The following is a 25,904-nucleotide window of genomic DNA, read 5'->3' as shown; positions in this document are numbered from 1 at the left end:
AATGCATCCATTTTTTTTTTCTTTTTTGAAAAACAATATAAATGTCATAAATTATTATTAATAAGTAAACAAGATCTTTTTAGACCATAACGATAAGGCTACTTCATATGGAAAAACGAATATGAATTCTGTAAGCATTTGTTTGTTAAGTTCTTCGAGTAAACTGAATCAGTAAATACTGCATCTTTTTTTGAATCATTATAACTAAAATTCGTAACAAGTGTAATCATATCATGTACAACAATTCTTACGTAATCTCATTTCTGTTTATACTTGCTCATGCTGGTAGAAGCAATGTTTTTGTTCTTCACTAAAATAACGACCTCAATAACCTTTCTGGGTTTAAGCGACATGGAGCAGGTGGTGCTATGAATTCTGTGAATGACATAAAGATCATAACATTCCAAATACTCTAAAATCAAAACCGTAAGCGCACTACAGGAGTATCGAACTGCAAGTATGCAACGTAAATTTTGCACAAAGACCAGATTCTGCACAATTCTGCCATGTTCTGTATGCAATTCTGTTATTATAGAATAAAGACATCAACGCCATCACAGTGCAGAGACATATTAAACAACTTAGCAGAGTCATAAAACATCACTCAATTCAACAATCAGAGGTTTCCTTCACATTTCTCTCCTAGTATCCCATTCTAGCGTGGACTTCCTGACAAAATTACGGCAAATAACTGTGCATGCATCAATTCTTAGGCTCCACCGTAACGCAGCATTCGATTCCTTGGACCACAACCTCTCCCGTGCAAGGAAAACTTCTGCTTTTGTGAGCTTCCAGACACTGCATGTCCATGCGACTCTAACGTTGCTAGACACAGGAAAGTTGAAATAGAGAAAGGACATCTAATGGCTTTCTTTTCACCCATTTAACCTATTCCTTCTGCTCAACTTTAAGAGAAAAAAAATGTTTGAATTGCGAAACCCCAGGACATTAGACACCCGTTGTAATGTCTTCAATACAGATAGGTCTATGTCGATCGCCTTCTAAATGAGGTTCAAGCCATTCACTTCACTACATAGAGTACCATATCTGTCTGGAAGTTGACTCACTATACAGAGACAGAAGATAGGAGGCAAAAGAGAAACGACGACAAGAAAAAAGAAAAGGAACGATCGGCTTGTTAACAAGAATCCAAGTCTACATTTCCAACATCACCTGCACCACCGATTGCTGAATCAGGACCTGCTCGCCCGACCCTTGCTCTACGAATACAATGCAGCGCATAGATAGTTCCACTCAATACACCCCTGAACGTTCACTAAGCCGAATGAAACCCTAAATGAGTTGAATGCCATTTTCCCGTAAACTATCCAAAAATGCTTTAATCTTCCCATGGTATCTTTCCCCCTTTTTCAACTCGTAAGTGACCGCTGGAACATCCTTCACCTTCAACCTCGAGGCCAAGATACTTGCAATTTGTGCAGCCGCCGCGACATCACCCGTAGCAGGAAGCTGCTCCCTCAAATCCTTCTCCTGCGACGTCGCTGCCACCACTGTATGACTGGTGGGCTTGTGCACTACCATAGAACGCACATACTTGTTCGAGAAATGCAATTTCAGCTCGTACGGCTTCAAGTACTTAATCATCCTCGACGCGGATCCCGCTTTCGCCGCCATGTTTTCACTAAAATCTGCCCCCTTGCTGGCGATTGAATGAAGACAGCAAAATCTAACTCCACTCCTCACGGCCAGAAACCCTAATTACAAAACGCAGCAACCAAGCTAGAGCAATACCCTCTAGACCCACAGCTTCAGTTCCTTTCTTGAAGCTCAAAATGACATGGCAGAGAATCCTCTGACCTGGCAAATTGCAACTGCACATTCCGACGTGGACTGACAGCAAGGAGTATCCCAACAAGTATGAACAGGTTTAATTGTACATCCGTCAATTTCTCCTTCACTCCATTTGTTTTCACGAGTGCTGCAGTGAATCGTGTTGAGAGCGTCATTGCTTCATGATGTCCCAGCAATTTTAGTTGCTTTTATGATTAATTTCCAGTGCCTTCGTACAGTAATTAGAACCATACACTCCCTCTTGGTGATTGGCTCTTGGATTTTAAGTCTCTAGGTCAGTCTGTCAATCAGTCGGCAGAGTGATTTTGTCAGCACTCTCGTTGGCGGTTGCATCGGCTACTTTTGTCGAGTTGATTTTCACGAGGTCCTTTTCCACGAATCTTCCCTTCAGCAGTTACAGTGATCTGTAGATTGCCATTTAGCAGCTAAATTCAATTACCTCCCCGTGGCTAGCTCTACATGTGTACATGTTGAAGAGAGTCCGTCCTTGGTTTAGCATTCAGCTTGTTTTCAGATGTACGTATTCATTTCTTGCGCGGCTGAGTTTTTAGCTTCCAAACACTGATTTGATCTCACTTAACCTTTCTTCATTTAACGAGTCGCGGGTTTAGCTTCCTGTCAAATTCCTTCCCAGGTCATTCCTTGAGACCATTCCTTATCTTGCCACTCTGAATCAATGGCAGATTTAAGAATATTTTCCAAGAAAAGCTTCCTTCTCGTGCAAATAGTCTGCACACTCCTGATGTCATTCGCGACCCGCAATATTTCTGCGGCGTTAGAAACAGAAGTAACAACCTATAACGTCTCGGACATGGTGCCATTTGATAATTCTCCCAGTAACATATCACATCGATACCAGAATCTCAGAGCACTCTTCGGGCAACATCGCACGGGGCATAGCGTCCGTAGTCAGGCTTGGTTCAGTGACTATTCACAAGGGAGGTCAATTTTCAAGAATGTATCAGAGTACTATGACGAGGGTATAGTTCTTGTTGTCAGCTTAGACGGGACGGCGCAGTATAGCAATATCCAAGATGCTATAGATCAGGTGCCGGAATTCAACACAAGACGGGTCACCATCTTCGTGACAAGTGGAGTTTATGAGTGAGTGATTTTAAACTACATTCATTCTCCAATAATTTCTCTTTTTTATAAATACTTTAGGAACAAGTTTCCAGTTCAAATAGTGTATGGAGCATTAGTATTTAACTTCTCCTCTCAGGTTTGTTGCGACTGGAGTCGAGCGAGAGAGAGACGTTGAAAACCTTATTTCTGATGATTGTGAAATTGTGAACAGGGAGAAGGTAATCATCCCCCCGACAAAACCGTACCTAACCCTGCTAGGTGAAGGCAGAACTCGAACTATTATAACGTGGCATGACACTGCGGCTTCTGCGGGGACTCTAATGAGCGCTTCAGTCACCGTTGAATCCGATCACTTCATAGCCAGAGATATTTCCTTCAGGGTAAGTGTTCAAACAGATGCACTAGGAGACTCGCAAACCCCATTCTACCTGCTTCTCTGTAACAAAATTTTCCATCCATCAACAGCCTTTTCAGATTTAAATGAAGTTGCTGATGCTAGTACTTAGTACTGAGTCATCACATAATGCACTCAACTTTACGATGATTCTGTGGTTTTTATGATGATTGTTTTAATAGGCATTACATGATTGCGAATTCAAGTAGTTCATATTTAACACACGGGCCGAAATCTATTGGGGCTGTCAATAGAGGTGCTGTGAGAGAGAGCGCGAAGTTGGAGACCTGTAATTTCACTTTTTTCAGATCGCCCGAGGAAGGGAAATTGAAAGGAAATTAACCTTGGAAAAGAGTTTTGCAAATTTATTCTTCTGCTCATTTGAACTTATTTTTGTTTATAACATTCGAAGCGCAGAATACAGCAGGATATCCAGCCCCAAATAAAACGAATATGCAAGCAGCGGCATTCCGCATCTCTGGTGACAAGGCCTTTCTGTATAGATGCAATTTCTACGGTCATCAAGACACTTTGTATGATCACTCCGGTCGCCATTACTATTTCAGATGCTATATTGAAGGCTCCGAAGACTTTATTTTCGGTATCGCCCGATCTCTTTTTGAGGTATACCTCTTCGCTTAACGAACTTTAACTTTCTGCTATTTTTCAGAGTTGGTGAAAATATTCAAGGGTCAGTTAAGATGTCTGTTGCAATTAGCAAGTGTAGAGCGCAATGAACCCAGGGCTAAGTGCGATATGTCAGTTAGAGATGTATTTTTCTTGGTGTGTCAATTTCCTTCTTCCCCACGGAGAACACTGTGATGACGGTTCACGGTACTTTAAATAGAGCACTGGAAGGTTGAGCAGAAAGTGGTGTTTGAATGTGTATTGCTGCTAACAGAGATGTTGGCTGCATTCAATTGCAATCGGCGAAGGGGGTGCACTCGTAGCTCAAGGCAAATACTTCCCTGGCAGTATTATGGGACCATCTGGTTTCTCTTTTCTACGTTGCAATATTACAGGCACCGGTAGGCCTTACCTTGGCCGTGCATGGGGCCAATATTCTACTGTTGTTTACTCCTATTGCCAAATAGATGCCAACGTCATCCCGGTGGGTTGGTATGACTGGGGTCTGCGAGAACGTGATGGGTGAGGCTCCACCCTTCCTTGCATTTCAAAAGAAATTTTGGTTGCAACATTTTGACGCTTATATTGTCATGTGTGACTAATTCGGAAACTGTTCAGGTTACCTGGTTTGCGAGGAACGGTTGTGTCACCATTTTCAAAAGTGTCTTGTACAGTGTTGCTCATGTCTGGTAGACGATAGTTGGACGATAAACAGACGAAAGTTAGACGTTGATACGTTATCATCACTTTAATCAACTTCCTTGTTTATGCAGGACTGTATATCTTGGAGAGTACGAGTGTACAGGCAAAGGAGCCAATACGACTGGTCGAGTTGGGTGGTCTAGAGAACTCACGACTGAGGATGCGCAGCCCTTTTTGAGTATTCAGTTCGTTGATGGCCCGTGGTAGCGAATATGTCTGACGCATTTAGAAACATCGTTTCATCACCAAGCTCATCACCAAGAGTCGGCAATGCAAGAAAACGCTCGTGACACATATGCGTGAAAGATCTTCTTAAACATTGTTGTAATTATCGCAGAAAAATGTTTTTTCTTCTCTGGATTAGGTTTATGAATTCGTAGCTTATCTGTCTCTAAGGAGGCCCAGGTTGCAATTTACGGAATGTACTAGTACATGACAATTCACATCCTCTCAATTTGAAGTTTAGATTCATCGGTGCGGGATCTGATCAATACTGCTGAATGAGCATCTAGCACAGTACTCTCTTAAAAGAAAGTATTAAATTAATATTTCAACTGTTCACAACAAAACACAAGTTGAAAACATATCTCGGGCAGAGCACACGACGAATGATGAAGATACAGAACCAGGGTGCACGGCGGGCATCAAATTAGCTCAATGTCATTTATATCTGAAAAAAATTTGTACCATACGTTTCACTTCGCTAAGACAAGTTTTTAATAGCGCCTGTCAGTTTGTGAGCAGAATCTAGTCTCTGCAACCATTACAACCAATTCACGGATCGTGGAAAGGACTAGTTCTCCTCGGAACAATAGAATTGACGTATAACTGCTTGTGCCTCTTCTTCTTCTTCTTCTTCTTTATCGACTACTTCCACATGACCTTAACAATGTTCACGAATTGTGTCCTGGAACTCAATCTAACAGCGCCGTAACAAAATTCCTTCCTCAATACACAGCTCGCCTACTAGCTAGAAGGCACGAGCACATGATCAATGCCGTAAATAACAAATAGCCCAGGCACCTCGTACAAGTCGGGTCCACTACAGAAGTGTGAGAAAAGGCTCTCACGGAAACGTTTTCTGCCAAATAGGAGATTGTAACTGCCTCCCCTGTACATGAAGCCACAGAGGGAGGCCTCATTCCCCGAATGATAGTGCAATTAAAGTAGACGTTTACAGTATGACAAAGCGATACATCGTTCACCCCCTTTTGTGCGGAGACCTTGTGTCTGTCGACGAGAGTGAATCATTCAGGGAAGGAGCAGAGTCAGCACTTGGATAGAGTACTGCGCTAGAGGGGCTTTCAAGTTGAACCACTGGAGAGCACCAAGCGCTTCCAAATGCTGGCGCTTGTTGGGTGGAAATCGTGTCAGAAGATGGCCTCGCCTTGCTTCTTGCAGAGCATGTGAAGCCATTCCTGAGATTCGAAAACAACGTCACCGCATGAAGAGAAGTTTGTGGTGCTTTCGCAACATGGCTTCAATCCGTCTGTGAATCCATCCTCGTTCGCTTCCGTCAGCAAGCGGTCGAATGCAGAGTGCTGGTCCAAGTTGATAAAGCGCGGGCTCGGGTTGAGCGCGTTTATACTATGTGAGGCGCCGAGGAGAGAAGCGTTGTGAACCTGTGCTGTTTTGCCCGTGCTGCTGTTTCGCCCGTGCACTTTGAGTACCCGTTTCTCTTGGCGTAAGTAGGGATGAAATCAATTTGGATTACGCTAGCGACCATGACAATGCAGGGACCAAGGTCGAGTTGGCGTTTCAAGTTGGCTCTGCTTCCTCCCACCACCCGCTAAATGAACATGAACATTTCCATCGAGGTATTTCACTTGGAAGCCAAGTAGTCATTGCCAACGGCAGACAAGAGTGTCAAGGCGTTCGCAAGAGCGGTTTTGAAGTAATGATCGGCACGAAGAAATAGCGCAATATTATTGATGAGTGCTACTAAAGACTCTTCACCAAATGCATATGTAACCCAGGCACTCCAGCCCGCAAAGTTTATCGCCGAGAAAGTGGCTCCAGCAGTGGAGTAAAGATACAGGAGAGGGTAAGCAAATCTGAGGAGGTCCACTACAAATAGGAGAGCAAAGCCACAAAGGTCGAACGTTGCTCCCAACACTAAAGACAGATGAATATCAATCAGATCGTGAAGTCACCTAATCTCTGAAGATTTCATGGCAATCTACTTGCAGCTATGTCCATTCCAACTGACAATTTTTCAGAAACCGACAGCATCACCATTTAGGTCTACAAATCTACGCAATTCGCATACAATTATTCAAGTGTAGCGCAGCAAGAGTACTGATTATTTATAATTCAATTACGTTCACACAACGAACTTTTCATTAGAAATCCAAGAGTTGAGCCCGTACTGACTTAGAAGACTTACTGAACCAATCCGCCTGAATCTTGCCGTCGGAGAAGCGTCCCGCAGGCTGTGGCTGCTGGTTTGTCAAGGTGATACCACACGAGTTACCCAAGCCTTGACAATATATGGTCCACTCTTCGGGGTATTTTCTGTCCAGGCATGTGATTCACCAAATGCAAACAACAAAGACGTCTTCTGCGCATCCGCTTTTTAGTTTCAAACAAAAACAAGTCATTCCAACGAATTTTTTACATGTCAAGAACTAAAACACGGAGGTATGATCTCAGATCGCCTTGGTGTTTCATACCTTTCTATTGTTACTGGAATTGAACACATATAGGTACGCTTTGTCCAAGTTTTGATCGCCATAATGTTGAAGATAACGCACTGTAGCTACGCTGTAAACACTGTTCATGACTGATGACATCACCAGGACGGAGTGCGTCAGCCTGCCACCTCAATATAGATAACTGAGCGGCACTAGTATCAGTGCCGTTTAGTTATTGTACCTAAAATAACATTTTGATGTAGGCTAAATAGGATTAATGTGTAATTGCAAAATATGAGTTCAATACAATGTTGTTTGCATCAACATGGTATCAGAGCGAACAATCTAGCAAGTCTTGTTCGGTGAGCCCTGCTCCCACTAGGCATACATGTCAAAAATTATATAATTGCTTGTTCCAGGTGAGCTCTACTCTATAGGCCTGGTCAAAGTGAAAGCTCAACATAAATGACATTGTTTGTTATGTTTAGGTGAGCATTGCTTCCTACATCTTAGTCATAGACAAGCAAAACTTATAGAATTAAAACAATGGCAGAAGGTCAGATGAGTGCCTTGATGTCTGAAAGAAACAAGCTAGAGGGTGGTGGCAATTACAACTTATGGCGTCTGAAAATGACTATTTGGTTGAAAACGGAAAATATGTGCGAACTTATTGATAGTAAGTTGGCACCAATGTCATAACCAACTTCTATTGAAAGGCATATCTATACTAAGCAAAAATTCAAGGAATTAAAAAACAAACCACAAACCACACTAATTATGGCTGTGAGGGATGAACTGGTAGATTCAGTCTTTGAAAGTGACGAACCTACTGATACGTAGAGAACTTTGAAGGATTAGTTTCAGTTTGGTGATACCTCTTAAATTCTTCTACTATTGACTAGGCTTCATCACATGAAGATGCAAGACAATGGAAATGTAGAAGAATACATCAGGCAAGCATGGGAGTTCAATAACAAATTAAGCATACTTAGCCAACATGTTGAGGACTCAACAATAATTCAATTAATATTAGCAAGATTACCACAAGCTATATAGACTTTATTAAAAGCTTAAGCATGAATAAACTGCCTACATTTATAGCATTGGGATCTAAATTACTTAGCAAAGCTTACCATCTTAAATTAAAAGAGAAGTAACTATCAATAAAGAAGCACTATCAACATAGTTTAGAAAATTCAACATTAGAGGATGTTTCAAAGGACATAGAAATAAAGCAATTAGAGCATCTTAAAGACAAATTACTTGGAGAATAAGTTACTTGGAACATTAAATGATAAATTCATGCATATTATGATGAATCAAACTATTATACATGTGAAAGAGGAGGCACTACTGAGTGCAAATGCTTCATACGCTCTTATGGACAACCATAACAATGCAAAGATCATTGTATTAACTATAACAGTCATAGTTATCCAATATGCTACTATAAATATAATAGTAATAATCTAATTGAAGAAGCAAAGGGAGATGAGGTCAATTGTCACGGATTTAGAATACTGATTGGAAATCTAAATAAGAAGCTGAAGAAGAATTGGCAAGAACTAGATTAATCAAATGAATACAAGAAAAATACTAGAGAGGTGAGCTAGAGCTCCAAGAGGTGTGTTGTCGAGATTGAAGATCCCCTCAGTCTCGGCTCCTATATATACTACAAGCTAGGAAGCTTCTCAAGCAGCTTCAAACTACAAAGCTTCTCTAGAACCTTTTAGAATCTTCTACAACTTCCTAATGTATGTCCTTGACATCACCCCCCCCCTTTAGCTTTGAGGTCTCCGAGAAGCACTCCTATTGCGAGTCAGTACCAACGTAAGAAGTTAAAAATTTATTGCATAGTGTCTCCAATATAATCCAATTGTTGTTTGCGCAGCAAGTAGTTCATTGGTCCTTGTAACCAATGATAGTATCCTATGCCTTTGATTTCCGACCAAGCATCAACTTTCGTGTCTTCATTGTGAAAATGCGCTACAAACACTCTTTCGGGAAGATCACCATAGGCAGGTTCTACCTCAAACACAATCACTAGTGACTTGTTACTAGGTATCCTTCGTCGTCTTCATGGTACAAGCGGTTCTTCATCTCGAGGTCGTCTTTGTGAGATACTCATTTGAGAGGACATGATTGGTATGGTATCTATCTCTTGGCTATTCATATCAGACAAAAAAAATAATCACTAAACATAGAAGAATGGGCTCAGGTTAGAGATTTATAATCTCTATCTATGTCTTTTAGAGGTTCCTTCTCTCTCTTCTTTGTAAGGCCAAGGATTAAGAGGCTTCAAGGAGAAGGGACTTCACTGAAAAACTTTCATCGAAAGAGCTTAGGTTTTTGAGGATAGCTTCAATGAAACTCCTATACCTTTTGCAATGCATTGATAAGATTTTCTGTTGGTTTCCATGTGTACTCATTGATATCATAGCCGCTCCAATGTACTAGGTATTCCAATTTTCTCTACTTACACCATGAATCTAGTACCTTTTCCACCTCGTATTCCTCGTGGTTCTCAATTTCAATACTCGGTGGCGGACATTGCACTCTTCTAGGAAAAGACGACTTTCGATAAGGTTCCAACAAAGAATCATGAAAGATTGGGTGAATCTTCATAGCAGTCGATAATCCCAAACGGTACGCCATTGGATTGATTAGCTTCTGGATGACAAATTGTCCCAATCTCCAGTAGTCCAACTTATCACATGATTTTGATATTTTATCGCAGTAGCCATACTTTATCTCCAATTTTGAAAGTAGGTGCCTCATTCCAAAATTTGTCTGCGGATGCCTTGTAAGCTTCTTAGGTGGTTTGCAATTGAAACTTCAACGTAGTTTGAAGCTGTGATAGTTGTTTTACAAATCCTTCAACTGTCGATTGTTATTAGTTGACGGACTCAACAAATCAAGCTTTGGATGATACCCATAGTTGGAAAAGAATGGTGTTTGTTGAGTCGACGCATAAAGGATGTTGTTATATGCAAACTCAGCTAACGATAGATATACAGTCCAATCATCTTGCTATTAGTTGATGTTGCATCATAAATACTACTCCAAAATTTGGCCGTCAATTAGAGGATGGAAAGTCGAAGAAAGCTTGAAATCCACCTTCAATATCTCAAAGAGAGTTCTCCAAAACTTTGATACGAATTGAGTTCCTCGATTTGACACGATATCATCTGGTAAACCATGATATCGATACACACTATCAAAGAAGAGCCTTGCTGTGTCTTTGCTTCATAATATTTTCTTACAAGAGACAAAGTGTGCCATCTTTCTAAGCCGATCTACTACAACAAAGATGTTGTCGAATGAATTCGATGGCAGCAGATCTGTAATGAAGTCCATGGAAATTGAAGACCATGGCCGACGTAAAATAAGCAATGGCTGAAGAAGACCATAAGGACGATGTCGAGGATTCTTGGATCTTGAATAAATGTCACAGGAGAGGATGAAATCCTTGAAATCCTTTCACATTTGGGACCACCAAAAATCTCAAAAAATAAGTTCCAAGGTCTTATTGAATCCAAAATGTCTTGTAGTTGGAAAGTCATGTGGAGATTGGAGAACTCGGAGTCGTGCTAGTCCCTTTGGAATATACAACTGCTCCTCAAAGTATAAAAGATCTCCTTCCACCTTGAACTTGTCATTATTGATACGTTACGTGATATCAAGGGCAACAGAATCTCCAATAGTCATAGTACGTACCTGATTGAAGAAGTTAGTATCAATTGGCACTATAGCAAAACAAAGCCTAAATTGTTCCGACTTCAACAATATTATATACTGTTGATCAAACGCTGCTTCTCAAGCCTTTGGCATTGGATACGATCTCCTTGATAATACATTAGATAGTCTTTGTTGCTCCCCAGGTCGATAAGTAATAACAAAGTCAAACTTGGATAGCAACATATTCCATCGAGCTTGACGATAATTTAGAATCCGAGCCGACATGAAGTACTCCAAATTCTTGTGATTCGTATATACGTTCACCAAATACATAGCTTCTTTGAAAAAGTGATGCTATTTTTAGAAAGAATCTACTATTGTAAGAAGTTCTTTATCGTAGATCTCATAGTTGATCTCAGTAGCAGAAAACTTCCAAGAGTAGAATACAACTGGATGAAGCTTCTCGTCTATGCCTTTTGCAAAAGTACAGCTTTATATCAAAATCTGAAGCATTGGTCTCCAAATAGAAGGTCTTTGTAAAGTCCAAATGTACTAAGATTGGAGCCATAGTAAATGCTGTCTTAAGATCTTGGAATGCTTTTTCCGCTAGAGGTCCCCATTCAAGCTTATCTTTACATGTCAACCGAGTGAGCGGAGCAACAACTTGAGAATAATTCTTGATGAAGATTTGATAAAAGTTAGCAAAGCCAAGAAAACATTGCACATCTCTAATCGTCTTTCGAACTTCTTATAATACAATTGCTTCCACCTTCTTAAGGTCCATCTTCAAGCCTTCCGTAGTTGTAATGAATCCCAAAAATTCCATCTCAGTTTGGTTAAACAAGCACTTCTTTAACTTGGCATAAACTCCTCGCTCGTGGACTTTTTCAAGGACTAGACGAATGTATTTCTCATGCTCTTCTAAGTTCTTGGAAAATATCAAAATATCATCTAGACAAATGACAACAAAATCGTTAGGGTACTCCCAAAAGATGTCATTTATCATGTATTAAAAGACTGCTGGAGCATTGGTAAGACCAAAAGGCATGACATTATATTCAAAATGGCCATATCTTGTACAGAAAGTTGTCTTCCATTTATCTCCTTCTTTCATTCGCACGAGGTTGTAAGCTCCCTTTAGATCAATCTTTGTAAAGATCCTTGGATGCCCAAATTGTTCTTGAAAACCTGATATCAAGAGTAATGGATAACAATTCTTTTTTGTCACCTTGTTGAGACCTCGATAATCCATGCACATCCGTAGCGAGCCATCTTTCTTCTTTAAAAATAAGATTGTCTTAAATTCTTCTTTAAAAATAAGATTTCTAGTTCTTTGCTAGATTCTTTGCAATAAATTGTAGATTGGGCCAAAAGATGGTTGTACTCCTTCTTACATGTTTAAGACACAATCATATGATTGATGCTCCGGTAGCATGTCGGCATTCTTCTTTTGAAACATGTCTTCAAAATCCTTATATTTCTCTGATATATTTGCTGTCAAAATCTTCTCTCCGCTACTTAGAGTCACATATATGACAAACAGTGTGCCTTCCTTGGACGATGTTACAAACGCTCTTGCTCTAATAAATAAGGGTTTTTTGATTCGAGATCTTCTAATAGGCTTACTCTCAGAATGTTCTATAAGAAATATCATCCTTCGTAATCTCCAATCTATAGATGGGTTATGCATTTCTAGTTAAGAAAGACCAAGAATAACAGGGTTTGATGGGGTTCTAATAATATTGAAAATAATATAACTACTATGGCCTTTAAACGTCACTTCTATAGGTTCTGATTCATGGGTGACACAACTAGACAATAAAGGTCGTCCATCTATTACTTCTACATGAACGGGTTTAGATTTTTCTACTAAAACAATCTCATGACGCTTAACAAATTCTTCATCTAAAAAACAAGCAGATGCTCTTGAATCTAATTACGCTAAGGTTCTTAGTTACTGAGGGCCAAAAGATAAAGGAATGATAAAGCAATAGGCAGGCTGAGCAAAAAGAGAGGAACTTGATTGTTGTTGTGGTATTGAATCATCCAGCAGCACGGTCCCTATTGTGGGTGGGCATCTTCGTTTTCCATAACAAATGTGCCTCTAGTCTTGACAATGCATCGATTTTACTTCTTGGGGCAATTTCTAGCTTTATGGCCTTCTTTACCACAATACAAGCATAGTCTTCCTTCCATATGCCGCTTTTTTTCTTATAGAGTTAGAGATTTGATACGTATCGCATCAATTTGCATATCTTCTACTTCTAAATATGAATTCAAGCTACTTGCTGACATAATTCGAGTCGTATGTTGTCTTGAGCATTGATCTTGGTGACGTTGGAACAGATAATTATCACACTTCACAGCTTGGCTAATAGCTTTGTTGAGCGTTCGCGGATCGAGAAGAGATAATAACAACTCCTTCATGTTGTCTCTCATCTCTCAATAAAATTGACTCTTCAATGCTTCCTCGTCCTAGTTGATGTCACATACTAATTGTCTAAAATCTGATGCATAGACTGATGCGGAGTGTACCCCTTGTTGTAGCAATTGAATCTTTGTTGTAGCCCATTGCGTCTTGTCATGTTTGCCAAATGCTTCTGTAAACGTCTCCAAAAAAGTTTCGAAGTTGTTCAAAATTGACAATCTTTTCTCAAACAAAGGAGTAAATCATGATAGAGCTTACCCCGTGAGCAAAGTTCCAACCAGTCTAAGACATGATTCCTCCGTCAGATAGCATTCGGATTATAAAGCTATTATCAATCTAATTTGATTGAGAAAACCTCGAAACTTGGAACGCATACCATCAAACTTGTCTGGAAGGCTAATTCAGGGCTCTTTTCATTATAAAATCAATGGTCCTTGTTGAACTAGTTGCAAAGTTGCTTCTCTTGGTGCTGAAGCTTGAGGTTGGTGAATCCTCGATTGTGCCATCCCGGATGCTCCATCATAATGAAGTCTTGCAATGACTCCTTCAATCTCTACAGTTCTCTGTAATAACATAACAAAAGCATTCATAATGGCGTCCAACTTGGACTTCAAACTTTTAGTCATACTAATATCTTGACCTCCAGGTATTCTAAGAGAAGAAAAGAAATGATTCTACAAGAAGGCAATATTGGTTTAGAGGAGGCTACTCTACCACCTCTAAAATACTTTAAAACTTTGAAGAAGAGGGGTAATCCACTCTCTCTAAGATAGATAAGATTCCAATTTTATAATAGAAGAAATATCAGTTTAGAAGAGGATAATCCGCAACCTCTAAAATGCCAACACCTTTGTGGAATCTCAGTGGATCGTAGTACTATCGTGGAAGTTGCTTGAGAAGCTTCATATGTACTACGATCCATTGAGATCCCATATGTACACTATTGATGTCAAGGACATACACAAATTGGAAAGCTTCTGAAGTAGCTTCCACAAAGTAGAAAGCTTCTCAAGTAGCTTCTACGAGTTATGAAGCTTCTCAAGCAACTTCCACAAACTAGGAAGCTTCTTAAGCAGCTTCCACAAGCTAAGAAGCTTCTTAAGCAACCTGAAACTACAAAGCTTCTCTAGAACCTTCTAAAATCTTCTACAACTTCTTAGTATATGTCCTTGACATCAATAGTGTACATATGGCAATTAAATAAGCTAAACTTGTAAAATAATACTATGATACAAGAAATGAGGTAGAAATAATGTTCACAAAAATTTCCAATATTAATGAGTAAAAATAAGCATGATACTTCAACTTTGGTACAACTCATCATATCATAATTAAAAAGAGAATTTTAGATATAATAAAGAAATTAGACAATAACAATGTAACTATTGTTGACAAAGAGAAACTCATGATTAATACTATTGGAAATATTGTACTTGAGACAATCAATAGAGCAATAAAATTGAATGAGATTTTGTATCTATTGACTTTGAAATAAAATTTAATTTTTGTTAGATGCCTTGCAAAATTTAGTAATATTTTATTTTTTTTAGCAAGCAAATGTTAAGTATTCATTGATAAAGATAAGAGAGAGCTAATAGCCATGTATTAAAGAAATGTTATCATGGACATACACATTTATTCCAATAATTATCTATGTGATTAGGTAGAAGTAGATAAAAATAGATTAATTGAATAACGTCTTGTAGAATAGTTTCTTAGAAGCTTCATAGATACAATTTTGACTTTATACATATTTATAATTGATTGATAGGTTAGAAACTTTATCAAAAAATTAGCCACATGTCACATGTGTTAATAGCTTGTGGAATAAGCTAATTATGTGGTGCACATTTAAAAAACTTGCCTTACAAGTTAAGACATTTGTTTTGTAATTTTGATATATTTTGAAGGTTCTATACAATGTCACTACATAGCTCCTAGTTAGATAGTATATATGGAGGCAAGAGTGAAGTCTTTTTCACTCTTTTCAATACTTATTTAGTCTTTAGTCTTATTTCAAGTCTTTTTAGTCTTCTTGTCTTTGGCAAAAGTCATTCTAAATTAATATTATACCATCTTTAAATAATTCTTTAGTCTTTTCAAGTGACATAAGAATGTATTGATTGTTTAGTTTTTTGAGATTATATTTTTAACAGTTTGATAAGAATTTTAATTCATTATTCTTTTCTTGTTCTAAAAGTGGATGAATTATTCTACTTATATTGTTGTATTTTTAAAGATTGTTAACCATCCACCTTTAGACTTAGTTATAATATTTTAGTGTTAGTTTTTTTTTTAAAGAGAAAAGATTATATTTATTTGTAGAAATTTTGAAATATCTTATTTTAATTTTAATTTTTGGAATTTGTTTGAATTGTCTATAAAAGAAAAAATTATGGATGCTATTCTTAATAAAACTAAAAATATACTTATAACTATTATAGATCTTCAAGAACTTGCCAACATTCTTAGGGTGGAAATCTCACATATTTTCAATGTAAATTATAGAGGTATGATTCCTATACGTATGAAAGAAGTCAACAATAAAGTTCAAAGTTTGCACCAAAATATTTTGCAATTAAGAGAACTAAGTAGATCAAGCTCACAACTAAATCCAAAAAATCTTGTTGCTACAAATATAAGAAAAGCAAAGATAAGTATACACAAGAAGTTTGATGGAATAAGATCAAAGTTTCAAGGATTCTTACAACAAATAAAGCTCTATATAAGGTTGTATCTTTTTCAATATTCTAATAGATTTATTCTTCTCAAATTCATAGGAGCTTTTCTCTTTGAAAGTATTCTTTCTTCATTTGTACCTTTGATAATAAAAGATTGAAGATTACTCTATGATTTGAATTTATTCTTGGAAGTATTTATGGCTATATTTAAAATAATATATTAAAAAAGATAGTAGATACCAAGTTTATATTTCTACAATAATAATTATATTTAGAAATTATATATTTTTTTGAATTTCAAAATCTTATTTCTAACATCAATTGAAATGACAAAGCCCTTATGAATCGATTATAATATGGATTAAAAAATAATATCAAAGATTTATTATTCACAATGTCAAAGGCAATTTTATTGAAGAAATTTATTACTCAAGCCATTGTATGCAACAATTGACTCTTTGAAAGTCATGAAACACAACAATTTAATTGGAGAGGTACAAATCAAGTCATAGCAACACCTTTGAAGTTTGTGGAAGCTTATTCATCTAAGCCAAAGCTTATGCAAATTGACATAATATGTTTTAAAGCTCTTACTCGGTAAAAAAAGACTTGTTATTATCAAGAAGATTTGTGTCTATATTGTAGAAAATCCAAGTATACTGCTCAACATTATTCAAAGAAGCAATATAATCATAAAATAAAGAGATTAGTTGCCAAAGAAAACAATGTCTCAAAAATAAGTTTTTTCAATTATAATAGAGACTATATGATTAGAATCTTATATAACATCTAATAAAGATTCTATTTTCACCTTTGATCCTTCTTTTTATTTCATAATAGAAGTTTATTTAGGACCAAAAAATCAAAAAGTCTTTGCCTTATTAGACTTAGGAGTCTCTACCTATTATATAAACAAAGACTTTATAAAAAACCAAAAAATATTTTTATTTAAGAAAACCAAATCTGAGTACGTAGAAGTAATTGATGGTTATTTGTTGTCTTTTAGAGATGTTATCTATAAAATTGTTCCTTGAGATATAATAATTAGTCGTTATAATACCTTAGTAATATTTAATGTGATTAGATCTTCTTCTAATCTAATTATTTTAGGATAATTATGGCTAAAAAAACATATCCTTCAAATAGACTTAATTTCTTATAACCTTGATTTTTTTTTGTAGTTTAGTTCAAGACTCTGCTAGTTGATTAGAAATCTTTAAGTCTAATACATTCAAATCATTATTAGTATGTACAAGAAATTTTATGCATGTTACAAAAAAAGTATCAACTTTTTTTATATATGCCATATCTATTCTTGATAGGAAAATATTTCAAATGGCATTTCAAGCTGATATTAAGTTTATTAAGATATTTTTGAAAAAAAAAAAAAAAAAAAAAAAAAAACAGTTATTTCTTTAGAGTATTGTCTCAATGATTATTCTATTAATCTTGAAGAAAGAGCTCAACCACCATTTGGACCAATTTATAGTCTATTACAAAAAAAAAATAGCTGCATTTAAGAAATATATTAATAAAAATTTGGCTAAGAATTTTATATACTATTCTAAATATTCAGCATAGACTTGTATCTTATTTGTAAAAGAAAAAAAATAGATCTTTGGAGTTGTATATGAACTATTTAAGATTCAATAAGTCCGCCATGAAAATTATGAATCCTCTACTTTTAATTTTAAAACTTCTTAATCAACTCAGTCAAGCAAAGATTTATATAAAAATAGATCTACAAGGAGTATACAACCTGATATGCATTAAAGAAGAAGATGTATGTAAAATTATGTTTTTAATAAAGTATGGATGTATTGAATATAATGTCATACATTTTGGACTCACAAATGCACTAGCTACTTTTAACATCTAATAAATGATATCTTTCATGAGTTTTCTAATGAAATTATTATTTGTTATTAAGATGAAATCTTAATCTATTCTAAGAACATTGAAGAGCATAAAATTTATTTTTCTAGTATGTTACAATAACTAAAAGATATAAGATTATATGCCAAGATAGAAAATTGTGTATTTCATATTATTCAAGTTGACTTCTTAAAATACATCATTTCAAATAATGGCCTTATAATGGATTTCAAGAAGATTTAGACTATTGTAGATTGAAAGATCTAAAAAATAGTCAAAGATGTGTAATGTTTTTTGAAATTTGCCAACTATTACCGAATCTTTATCAAGAACTTTTTTCAAGTTGTGATTCCTCTGACATGTTTAACATGTAAAGAAAAACTTAGGTAGAACAAAGAAGCTGAAGCACCTTTTGAAGTCTTAAATACAAGTTTTAATTCTATACCAATCTTATAATACATTGTTATATTATGTGTGTTCTTACTTGAGAATGCTTCAAACACCTAGTTGTAGAAGGTAAGTAGAAATGCAAAAACAATCCTACAAAATTTAATAGAATCTTAAATAAATTTTAAGTAAAATTTCATAATCCTAATCGAACATTGATCAATTCAAAATAAATTTAAAAGAAGTTATAAAAGAAATATAAAATAGTCTTAATCTAATTTTTTTTAAAAATAATAAAAAATCTTAAAGAAATATAAAATAAATCTTTAAAAAAATAATAAGAATTTTAAAGAAATATTAAAAATAGAGACTTCTAAAAAATAATAAAAATATAAATTTTAAATAAATACTAATAATATCCTAATTTAATCTTAATTAAAATCTTAATAAATTTTAATCAAATTCTTGGTCAAATCCTAATTAAAAATTTAATTGAATCTTATCAAATCTTAAGTCAAATTCTAAATGAAATCCTAATTGAATCTTAATCAAATATTAAGGCAAATCCTAATTAAAACCTTAATTGAATCTTAACCAAATCTTAGATCAAATCTTAATTGAAATCCTAGTAAAATCTTAAATCCTAGACAAATATTCAACCAAATTGTAAGAAAATCCTAATCAAACTCTAAATCCTATAGCAAATTGAAACCTCAACAACTAATGATCAAACCATTGATATCAACTCAAATTTTGTACACTTCTTAATAATTTAGTTAAAAATAAGTGCAAGAAAGATGAAATTGATCACACTAACCAATTGAAAGAAATGCAAGATAATCCAATCAGGTGTTGAATAGCCTCCTATTCTAACCTAAATGCTAAAATTTCAACATTAATATTTCTTTTTTAAACTTTTGAATTACTCTCAAATTTCATCCAAATATTAAAAATCAAGTCTAATATCTATACAAAAAAAATTCACTTCAATCCAATTGACAAATTACTAAAGATCTTAGAAATACTCTCTAATCTTCAAACTCTAATTATTGAAACCTCAATCCACAAAAATCCTCATATACTTGAATCTAATTGTTTGATTGACCTCAAAATTTGCATACACGTTTATAACTAGTACATCAATACACTTTCCAAATTTCACTAATATACACTACAAAAATCAAGAAATTCTCAAACTTATAAACATATTTTTATTTCTCAAATTCTAATCCTACTAAGAACATGATTAACTTTGAAAATCCCTCAAAATTTCAATATTGATTTAAATAACATAAAATAAATACTTAAAATTTTTTTCTTAAGTTTTTTCTCAATTTCTACTCTTTAATCTCCAAAAGAATCTTAAAATTTCCGTATAGGTGTGATTTTGTACTTCAAGGTTTGATTTTGACTCAAATTGACAATTAGTCTTTTTGGAATATAAATTTTTGATAATTTTTGGATAAGTATTATTTTAACCTATCATTAATTCTTTCTTAAATATGCCTATATCAATTTCTTATGTAATTTACTTTGATTTGGCTCATTTATGTTTCTACAAAATAAATAGAAGTTCCATCTATAAAAGACAACATTAAGATTAAATCTTTTATTACCTTTCTATCATTTATTCTTATTTTTTTATTACATCTTTCTACTAGATTCTTCTATAATAACATCCATATTTTTATTTTTCACTATATAGTCATATTATCATATGACAATGTCAACTTTTAAGGCATTTTTTCTGAAAATACATACATCAAACTTTATAATGGATGTTGTTTTGTCACAAATAGGAATAGATGACAAGCTCCATCTAGTAGCTTTTTATTCTAAAAAATTTTCAACTATCAAAATTAACTACAAAATCCATTTCAAAGAGCTTCTTGTTATTGTAGATTCATTTCAAAAATGACATCACTATCTAGAAGGCACTTCTAATCTAGTTACCGTGTATATAGATCATAAGAACCTTGAGTACTTTATGTGATGCAAAAGGTGAAGTTGTGTTTTACAAATATTCAAGAAACCTTAATAGATTTCATGCATATAAGAAGAATATAATTCGAACTTTAATTCAAAAGTACTTAAAGCCAATACAAAGTGTTCAAAAATACTATTTTGAAAAACCTCAATTATATATAAACTCCAATTGCCTTATTACTTTCATAATTAGGTAATTTTGATTTCTCTGTGTAAGCCTTAATTCTAATCAATGATGTTTGGCAAGTTGTAACTCCTAATTTGATTGTCCACTTAGTCAAAATTTTGCAAACAAATGCCACTATAAATCTTCTATATGCTCAAAAATATTCAGCCCAATTCAACTTATAGATTTTGAGAAAAATCCAAAAACTGCACCAATGTTACTTAGTTGCCAACTTGAAAGTTGATGTAGATGTTTCAATAGCAATTTCTCCTTCTTTAACTATTAACTTTAATTCAAAATTTATTTATAGCTTGATCTAAAAGTCTCCTACTACCATGCCAAATTTCACCTTAATCTAACTAGTAGATCTTTAGATATCATAGAAATCCTAATCAATTCCAAACTGCCAACTTTTAATACCTTCTTATATCAAATCCCAAATATCTATCAATTGCATCATTAGAATGATACAAAATTTTACACATTCTCAGCACATCCAATCAATCAAGCATTATCAAATTTTAAACTATAGATGTAATACCAATTGCATGAACTAGCTAAGAATAGTAGCCATAATTACATTATATAAATCCCAAATCATCAATACAAACCCTGATTTTGAACAAAAATTATAAAATCATTTTAAATCCTTTGAAAATAAGTCTTATACCTTAAGAATTAATTTAAAGCTAATTCATCGATTCTAATTGTCAATCTTTGAATGTTCTCCTATTTTGTCCTAAGTGGTTATTTTAGTGGCTAGATATCTAATTTCAACCCTGTCCCACAAACAATTAATCCTTGAATATCAATCTAACCTATCCTAAAGGATTTTTAGTCCAATTCTATCTTCAACTTAATCCTTGTATTAACCATATTAATTATTTATTTCTTCTAATCTTATTTTATTCATTTATGGCCTTTCTAAAATAGTAAAAGTATTTGTATAGTCTAGAAGGTAAATTACTAACCAACCTCTAATCTACCATCTATTAAGATAAAAAAATAAACTAAGAGGCTTTTATAAAAGCCATGTTTAAATATCTTAAATTATTATTGAATCAAGATGATTAAATATTAATTTAAAATTTATTTTTGATTATCTTTTTACCATATAGTTGTGTTACAACACAACATTAGATATTTTGGATATAATAAGTCTTTGGAGGTAATATCTAGAGATTTATGGTGGCTTCAAATATAAAAGGCAGTCAAAAACTTAGTACAATCATGTGATGTTTATTCAAGATCGAAAACTTCTTATCATCAATCTTTTAGATTTTTTCAACCATTATCTATTTTAAAACAACCATGGTCTTTTGTTTCTATAGATTTTATCATAGATTTTTCAATGTCAAGTTCATATGATTCTATATTTGTTATAATAGATTATTTTATCAAGATGATATATTTTGTACCAAGTACAAAATCTATCATAGGTGAAGAAACAACTAAGTTTTTTTTTGGCAATATTTATTGCTATCATGAATTATTGAAGGATAAAATATTGGATAGAAAGACTTAATTTGTACATAAATTTTAAAAAATCCTTTTTAAGATTCTAAAGGTAGATATAAAGCTTTCTTTGATTTCTTATTCTCAAATCAATGGATAGATGAAGTGTTACTATGATATAATATGGCTAATAGATAAAAGAGTGAAAAAATGTTATATTTTAGAATACCTTATTTAAAAATATTGTAGCAAATTATCTTAGAAATATAGATAATAGTTAAAAGATAATAAAATAAAAGTGCAAATATTGATTTTTTACAAAGTAGGCTTCTACTTACTTTGTAGGGCCATAAATAAGGTAAAATAATTGACTTGACTTCCAATACTTATGCAAAATTTGATAGCAAGTTTATAATTCAATTAAGAATAAATTTTATTCAAAGATCAACATTAAGATCAAAGATAGATGTTGGCCAATATCTAAGTGGATTATGACATTTTTCTCTCATTTCATAAGTTTAATTTGCTTCAAATTTCTTATGTTTGCTATTAATTAAAAAATTGAGAAATATAAAATTTTAAGCAAGATCAATAATTTAATCAATAAATATTGAGGTTCTAAAATTACATAAGGGTTGATTTGAATTAATTAGATTTTAATTAGAGCTTGGTTTAGGATTTGAAAATTGATTAAAATTTGATTTAAATTAAAGATTTGATTAGGATTTGTTTTAGGATTTAAAATCTAATTAGGATTGATTTAGGATTTAGAATTTCTTTAGGATTTCTTTAGGATTTATTAAGGACTTTTTTAAGATTCTTATAGATTTTTAAAAAATTTCTTTCATATTTCTTTAAGGATTTTTTTCTTTATTTCTTTTAAATTTCTTTAGTTTTTTTTTAGGATTTTTTTATTATTTTTTTTATAATTTCTTTAGAAGTTTTTTAGGATTTGTTTTTCTTTATAATTTATTTAAAAATTTAATTGAACTTGATCAATGTTTGATTATATTTCTTAAATTTTAATTGTAATTTGTGTATGATTCTATTAGAATTATTAAGACTTGTTATTATAAATTTTTTAATTTTTTACAATCAAATTCTTGATGGATTTTCAAGCAAGACTTCACGTAATACAACAATGCATAAACCAAGTTTTAGATCAATAGTTAAGGTGTGCCATCAACTACCAACAAGATGATTAAAAAATTCTTTTATCATTGATAAAGTTTATTTATAATAATATAATATATTCTTCTATGTAATGAATAAATATTTTTATTAATTATAATTATCATCCATAACTTGATGCTTTTGACTTTTCAAAAGTTGACAATCTTATGACAAAAAATTTTGTAAATCATTTATCTCAGCTCCATACAACAATGAAGGCACAATTAAAAGAAGCTTAAGAACAACAAAAGATCAATGCAGATGCTTATTATAAGGAATAACCTCAATTTTAAGTTTGTGAGAAGATATGTTTACTGTGGCATAATATCAAGATTAGTCATCTTTGTAACAAGTTGGATTATTGTAAGCTTAGACCATTTTTTACTTGTGAATAAATCAATCTTGTTGCCTATCAATTATATTTAATAGAGTCTATGAAGATCTATCTTATATTCCACGTGTTTCTTCTTGAGTCATATAAAATAATGAATATCTCAAGAAAAAAAAAAAAAAAAAATACTTCTTTTTATAGAAGTAGATAATAATGAAGAGTTCAAAGTAGAAGAAGTCTTAGACTCAATTCAATGCCAAAATAGAGTAGAATATCTTCTTCATTGGTATAGATATGATATTAATGAATGTACATAAAAGCTAGCAAAAAATCTTGCAAATGCAATAAAAAAGATTAATGCTTTTTATCAATGATATCCATCAAAATCAAGATAAAGAATAGTAAATCTTTGCTTTAAATGAAACAATCTAGAAAAGATAGCATTCTACATTCTATTCTTATTTATAGTAGCGCTAAGGATATGGAAAATTAACAACTAGCAGATTCAACATAAAAACTATTATTTGCTCATTTATTAGTTGAATCATTGTACTTGTCACAACCTTCAAGATGATGTAATTGAAATGAAGGTCTTTAAGAACAACATATTCTTTCTCAAATAGAAGACAAGATACAATGCATTTGATATCACAATCTTAAAAGAAACTCTCAATGTTTGGTGATTTTATTAGAAGTAGAAACAATTCTTGATGGTCTTACAAATGTATTATTTGAAAGAAGTTGAAAAAGCCTCAATAATGATCAAATAATAGAATAGTCTTCTCATCTTAAAATGAGACATTGTTGATGGCTAAGAAGACCTATCAACTACCATCAAAGCAAATAAAGATTAGAATATGTGACAAATATAATTTTTTCTATCTTAGACTTTATTAACATGTAATCACCGCTCTTTATCAAAATTGTCACTAGAAGGGAGAGAAGCAAGAGAGATAATATCACCAATATACATATTTATTTCAATAATTATCTATATGATTTGATAGAAATAAATGAAAGTAAATTAATTAGATAATATCTTAATAAAAGTATTTTAAAAGCTTTATAGATGTCACTTTGAGTTTACATGTATTTATAGTTGATTGATAAATTAAAAACTTAGTCAACAAGTTAGCCATGTATTTGTCATATTGGTAGCTTATAGAACAAGTTAACTATGTGGTACACATATAAAAAACTTATTTTATAAATTAAGACATATATCTTGAAAAATCAACAAGTGTTGGAGGTCTTATAAAACATTGCCAAGTAGCTTCTAATTAAATAGTATATATAGAAATAAGAATGAAGTCTTCAATTTATTTTTAATTCTTATTTTTATTTCAAGACTTTCTAGTCTTTTTGTCTTTAGTAATAGCCATTCTAGTTTAATATTATACCATCTTTGAGTGATTTTTTAGTCTTTTTAAGTGACACAAGAGTGTATTGATTTTTAATTTTTTGAGATTCATGTCTTTGATAGATGTAAACAATGGTCTCTATAAGATCCATATGACTAGGATATCCTCTCTTGTGAATAACATTGAATGACAACAAAATAAATTTCCAGCACAAATATTTTAGCTATTTGAACTATAAATGTTTCAATCATTTCAAACTTTAGAATAGAATTTGAGAGATGAAATCCACATTTTTAGTGATAATTGAAGTTATATCAAGCTTTTAGATATGCCAATCTTCTATGCTTGAAAAAAATTCATAAAAATTCAATATTATTTTATTAGAGAGCTAAGCCAAAATGGTAACATTATAATTGACCACATATCCATACTACAATAATAAGTTGATATTCTAAAAAAACCTCTTGATACATTCTTTTATACATATATAAAAGAAGCTTTAAGTATCAAACATTTATAATTGACTATATTATACAACTATTCTATTGTACCTTAAATCTTGTAGTTACAACTATATATACATATTCTTACTACAAATTAAACTCTAAAAAAATTAATTTTCTCTTCTTTGATCTTTAAGCGCTTAAAAATAATTCTACTATAATCCTTCATTTGCTCCTCATAGTCACCTAATGTAATATACAACCCAAGCAATAAGCCCCTTTAAACAACATAGTATTTCTTAGCTCACAATTTAGTTGAATATATAATCAAATCAAACAAACTTGGCCATGTTAGCTTCTTCTTATATTGAGCCATTGCTAATACAGATTGAAAGGGAACAAACTTGACAAAAACTAAGAAATTCTTAGCATGTATATTCAATGATACAAGTAACACATATATGCAATATATACATATATACAAAATTTTGACACTTTTACATTGACAATAAAAAATCCTAATCATTGAGTATCATTACTAGATACATTATTAATAACCTTTTCATTATCCGTATCATTATCAAAATAGAATCCATTTAATGACTTATTAAGCTACTTATAAGAGCTGTCCAAGATCCAAATACAAGAAGGATAAAATAAAGAAATGAAGAATTATATTTCTAAAA

General features: G+C 33.1%; 2 protein-coding genes across 2 annotated transcripts; one reads left to right on the top strand and one right to left on the bottom strand.

Moving 5' to 3' along the window:
• Nucleotides 1-1,118: 1,118 nt before the first annotated feature.
• LOC112278786 (uncharacterized) lies at nucleotides 1,119-1,861 on the bottom strand. Its single transcript, XM_024512556.3, has one exon. The coding sequence runs from the start codon at nucleotides 1,633-1,635 to the stop codon at nucleotides 1,294-1,296; it is 342 nt and encodes a 113-aa protein (XP_024368324.1). The 5' UTR covers nucleotides 1,636-1,861; the 3' UTR covers nucleotides 1,119-1,293.
• A 412-nt stretch (nucleotides 1,862-2,273) lies between these two features.
• Nucleotides 2,274-5,097, top strand: LOC112278783 (putative pectinesterase 53). Its single transcript, XM_024512541.2, has 5 exons — nucleotides 2,274-2,916; nucleotides 3,110-3,278; nucleotides 3,710-3,916; nucleotides 4,194-4,441; nucleotides 4,693-5,097. The coding sequence occupies exons 1-5, from the start codon at nucleotides 2,489-2,491 to the stop codon at nucleotides 4,826-4,828; spliced, it is 1,188 nt and encodes a 395-aa protein (XP_024368309.1). The 5' UTR covers nucleotides 2,274-2,488; the 3' UTR covers nucleotides 4,829-5,097.
• Nucleotides 5,098-25,904: the final 20,807 nt, after the last annotated feature.

This window comes from Physcomitrium patens, chromosome 1 (genome assembly GCF_059467195.1).
Source record: "Physcomitrium patens ecotype Gransden chromosome 1, ASM5946719v1, whole genome shotgun sequence".
Classification (NCBI taxonomy): Eukaryota; Viridiplantae; Streptophyta; class Bryopsida; order Funariales; family Funariaceae; genus Physcomitrium; species Physcomitrium patens.
Note: the sequence above shows the minus strand (reverse complement) of the source record. Positions and strands in the feature narration are given on the sequence as shown.

Coding starts and splice junctions, on each gene's coding strand:
- LOC112278783 (XM_024512541.2), top strand. CDS start 2,489: ATGGCAGATTTAAGAATATTTTCCAAGAAAAGCTTCCTTCTCGTGCAA. Junction 3,279..3,709: donor CCAGAGATATTTCCTTCAGG/GTAAGTGTTCAA, acceptor TTCGAAGCGCAG/AATACAGCAGGATATCCAGC. Junction 4,442..4,692: donor GGTCTGCGAGAACGTGATGG/GTGAGGCTCCAC, acceptor TTGTTTATGCAG/GACTGTATATCTTGGAGAGT.
- LOC112278786 (XM_024512556.3), bottom strand. CDS start 1,635: ATGGCGGCGAAAGCGGGATCCGCGTCGAGGATGATTAAGTACTTGAAG.